The 4528-nt window shown below is 42.4% G+C and overlaps 1 protein-coding gene across 1 annotated transcript in view; it reads right to left on the bottom strand.

The window, feature by feature from the left end:
• col12a1b (collagen, type XII, alpha 1b) overlaps positions 1–4528 on the bottom strand; it is a 105433-nt gene that overhangs the window by 66347 nt on the left and 34558 nt on the right. Inside the window, exons 13-15 of the mRNA XM_014017903.1 lie at positions 2815–3081; positions 2324–2516; positions 795–919 (exon numbers count right to left, since the gene is read on the bottom strand). Coding sequence (XP_013873357.1) covers positions 795–919; positions 2324–2516; positions 2815–3081 — 585 coding nt within the window. The remainder of the gene's footprint in view (positions 1–794; positions 920–2323; positions 2517–2814; positions 3082–4528) is intronic.

Raw genomic sequence — 4528 nt, 5'->3', positions numbered from 1 at the left:
AACAGCCAGTCACTGTGTCTGTTCCCTGACCCGTTTAACAGCTGGTCACTGTGTCTGTTCCCTGACCCAGTCACTGTGACTGTTCCCTGACCCATTTAACAGCTGGTCACTGTGTCTGTTCCCTGACCNTTCCCTGACCCAGTCACTGTGACTGTTCCCTGACCCATTTAACAGCTGGTCACTGTGTCTGTTCCCTGACCCAGTCACTGTGACTGTTCCCTGACATACTCCCTGACATGTTTTGACCCACTCCTCGACCCATTTGGCAGTTGGTCACTGTGTCTGCTTCTTAGTCCACCAGGAAGTCCTGTTCTGGATCAACAGCACCTCTTCAGACTTTCAGAGCAGAACTCTTTCTAAACTCCATCCCTGCAGCAGCCGACTGCTTTAACTACAAACCACCTCTTTTCAAACTTCAAGCAACATTTTTCTGGATATCTCTCATTTTTCATGACTGAAGAAACATTTGGCAAGCAGACACGGTGCTCAGCTGGAACCTCTGGAGATGTTAGAGCCAAAACCCTTAAAGGTCTGGATCTCTGCTCTCTGAAGCCCTTGGTCCAGAAGAGGGGCTCATTTGGATCGGTTCTGATTGTTGAGTTAGAACATGTGTTTAAATCTCTGAAACAAATTATGTTCAGTGTTAAATGATCAGACTTGAAAAAACTCAAGCAGCTAACTCAGATAGCTCTGTGTTCTGGCAGAACTCTAATGATCTGGGTCAGGAAGTTTCTGGTCTGCAGACCTAGTCCACTAACAAACAGCAGCACTGTGTGATGAGATGGAAGTTTTACCAGGAGGATCCATAGCAGGAGGTTCTGGATCCTCAGTCAGGGTGGTCTTTTCCTCTCCTGCAAGAGGAGAACTGGCTCCTCCATCAAACATCCCAAACACAGACACAGAATATTTAGTTCCTGCCCTGTAGACAAAACAGAACCCAGCATGAGACACACAGAGAAGAAGAAGCTGGAGCTTCAAGACAGCAGCTAACACAAAGTTCTTCAACTTCATCTCCTGAATCAGATCCCTGAAGTTTGAAGATTGTTCAGGAGAAAAAGGGTTAAAACACAAAAACTGTTAAATTAAGATGTAAAACCTCTGAGACTTGTTGGAGACTAGATGCAGACTAGCTGAGATTAGGTTTTGGAGACTTGTTGGAGGCTAGTTGGAGACTAGCTGAGACTAGGTAATTGGAGACTTGTTTGAGACTAGTTGGAAACTAGTTGCAAACTAGCTGCAGATTAACTGAGATTAGGTAATTGGAAATTTTTGGAGACTAGTTGGAAACTAGTTGCAAACNTTGGAAACTAGTTGCAAACTAGCTGCAGATTAACTGAGATTAGGTAATTGGAAATTTTTGGAGACTAGTTGGAAACTAGTTGCAAACTAGCTGAGATTAGGTTTTGGAGACTTGTTGGAGACTAGCTGAGAATGGGTTTTAGAGACTTGTTGGAGACTTGCTGAGATTGGGTTTTGGGGACTTGTTGGAGGCCAGTTGGCGACTAGCTGAGACTAGGTAATTGGAGACTTGTTGGAGACTAGTTGCAGACTAGATGCAGACTAGTTGCAGACTAGCTGAGATTAGGTTTTGGAGACTTGTTGGAGACTAGCTGAGATTAGGTTTTGGAGACTTGTTGGAGACTAGTTGGAGACTAGCTGAGATTAGGTTTTGGAGACTTGTTGGAGACTAGTTGGAGACTAGCTGAGATTAGGTTTTGGAGACTTGTTGGAGGCTAGTTGGAGACTAGCTGAGATTAGGTTTTGGAGACTAGTTGGAGACTAGTTGCAGACTAGTTGCAGATTAACTGAGATTAGGTTTTGGAGACTTGTTGGAGACAAGCTGAAATTAGGTTTTGGAGACTTGTAGGAGGCTAGTTGGAGACTAGCTGAAATTAGGTTTTGGAGACTTGTTGGAGGCTAGTTGGAGACTAGCTGAGACTAGTTAAATGGACACTAGTAGTCAAACGGTTCATGAGAGACATTCTAACTTGTCTCCTAGCATTCTCTGTGGTTCTAAATCTACAATGTGGGTGGCTGGTGGACAACAAAATAATATCCATTGTCCATCTGTCCAGAGCAGGAGACCGGTTCAGTCTCTGTTACTGGACTCAGGGAGATCTAAGCAGTCTTAAATAGATTCTACTTTTTGATTCTGAAAACTCTATAAGCAGCTAAACAGGAGATCTGCCTTCACTAGGTCTGTGGACCCAGTGAAGTGGACCCTTTGGACAATTCCGTTCCTCAGAGATGGTTTCTTTCAGACTGAAAACAACCTGTGAGCTATTTTTATTTCAAACTTTCTGAACTTTTTGTTGCTTTTTACCTGAGCTCCTCCAGAACCACAGTGTTATCATATGGACCCAACAGGAGCACCCCCAGGTCCACATCATCCTCTGTGGGGTGAAAGGTCACTCTGTAGCCCCTAACATCTCCAGGTGCAGGGTCCCAGGAGACCCTAAAGCTGGTCTTGGTGGGCTCTGAGGTCTGCAGGTTCCTGGGAGCTTTGTAAGGCGACACTGAAAGAAAAAAGCAGCAGAACGTCAGGACAAACTCGCTCCGAGAAGCTCCACTTCTTTATTCTGAAGTCCAAAGGATCAAACATCAGATTCATTTAGTCCAGTGTCTCTGAAGTGTGAGGACAGACAGAARGGGGGCGTGTCTCTGAAGTGTGAGGACAGACAGAAGGTGGACATGTCTCTGCAGTGTACTGATAACATGTGAAAGGGGACGTGTCTCGGAGAGGTGAAGGGGGCCATGTCTCTCAGACAGTTGAAGGGGACAAGCCTCAGACAGGTGAAGGACGGACCAACGTACGTGTGGTTCCTACTCCTTGCCTTGCTTTTCCTTCCCCGTGTTTGTAGATGGGTTGGAGCGTGAGGCTGTAGGTGGTGACGGGCTGCAGGCGCTTCAGGACGGTGGAGGACACGGACCCGGGGACCTTCAGGACCATCTCTCTGCCTCCGGCTGCGGGGACGTACTTCAGCCGGTAGTTGAGCACGTTTCCTGGAGCTGGGGTCCAGGTGACCCTCATGGTCCTCTCGGTCTCGTCAGACACCAGCAGCTGCTTGGCTGCAGGAGAAGCTGTAAATAAAAACCGTTCAGAGGTTTGTCTGTGTGAAACTGAAGGTCTCAAAGTGTTTAGGTTCTGATCCACTAACTGATCCCAGCTGAACTTTCAGACAACAGTTACTGTTGCTTGTTGTCTGAACAAAAAGTGTTTTAATGAGTTGTTTTCTGGCAGCAGCGACATGGTGGAGCAGTGGTTAGACGGCCTGAAGCCTCTCTGTGGATGCTACATGATCTCTTATTAGGGACCTGTCCAGGTTTCCCATGGACAGGTCACTGACCTGGGTTTTAGCAACTGATGGAAGGAAGAGGTTCTGGTTCTGTGAAGCCTGCAGGGCAGTGGCTGATCTAGGATTTTTTTGAGTAAGGGGCCATCAAGGGGCCCCAATATTCATAGAGGGGCCAAGTATTTAACATCCTAGCACTCAAAGCACTGGTTATGGTATGGTGTTTACATTTTACCAGTCACATGTTTTAACACTTGTAATGTAATTTTTTTTAAAGGTACCACTTTACAATAAGGTTCCCCTTATAGATGGCTTTTAAAGAGTTTATAGATAGGTTATTAATTCATCTGTAAACACTTATCAATAAGTGTTTATTGTGCATTAATTAAGGTCAAAAAAGAGACTTAAATGTCTGGTTTCTTTCCAAATACTGAGCCAAATCTGTTTGTGTATTAAACATTTCAGATTAGTTTACTACCTTGTGAGCACAATAATGATTAGGAAAGACATATTTTAATGTATAATATTGTACTGTATTACTGCATTATAAATATCCACAAATATTAAAGGGATCCTTATTGTAAAGTGTAAAACTGTACATTATTTTGGATTGGGTGGGATTATTTGGTGTGTTAACATGATGTATTTTTTAAACTTTTTTTGACAGTAGTGACATGTTTGAATAATAATTTCAAATATTGATAATCAATGTGATTTTTCACATTAAAGACTAACTTTTGGCATTTATAAATGTTTATCATTAATAGTGTACTGTATTACACTTTACGATAAGTCTCCCTTTGGCAGTTGTGAATATTTCTAATGCAGTAATACAGAACAATATTAATATGTTAAAATATGTGTTTCTTCTTATTATTGTACTTACAATGTAGTAACCTAGTCCGAAATGTTTAATAAGCACCTTTAGATGTAATATGTACGTGAACAAATTTGTCTCGTTATTTGGTAAGAAAATAGACAGTTTTTTCTCTTTCTTGTCCTTAATTATTGCATAAAAACATTTATTAATTATTTATAAAGTGTTTACAGATGAATTAATAACCTATCTTTAAACTCTTTATAAGCCATCTATAAGGGCAGCCTTGTTGTAAAGTGTTACCAAAATAAGAGCTTGCACAGTAAATTCTCCTTACCAGTTTTTCATACATTTTACTGAACATAGATAAAATATTCTCAAACGCACAACATGTGAAAATCCAGCCATCATTTGTCAG

This window comes from Austrofundulus limnaeus, unplaced genomic scaffold (assembly GCF_001266775.1).
Source record: "Austrofundulus limnaeus strain Quisiro unplaced genomic scaffold, Austrofundulus_limnaeus-1.0 Scaffold179, whole genome shotgun sequence".
NCBI lineage: Eukaryota > Metazoa > Chordata > Actinopteri > Cyprinodontiformes > Rivulidae > Austrofundulus > Austrofundulus limnaeus.
The sequence above is the reverse complement of the archived record's forward strand: the minus strand, read 5'-3'. Positions and strand labels throughout refer to the sequence as shown.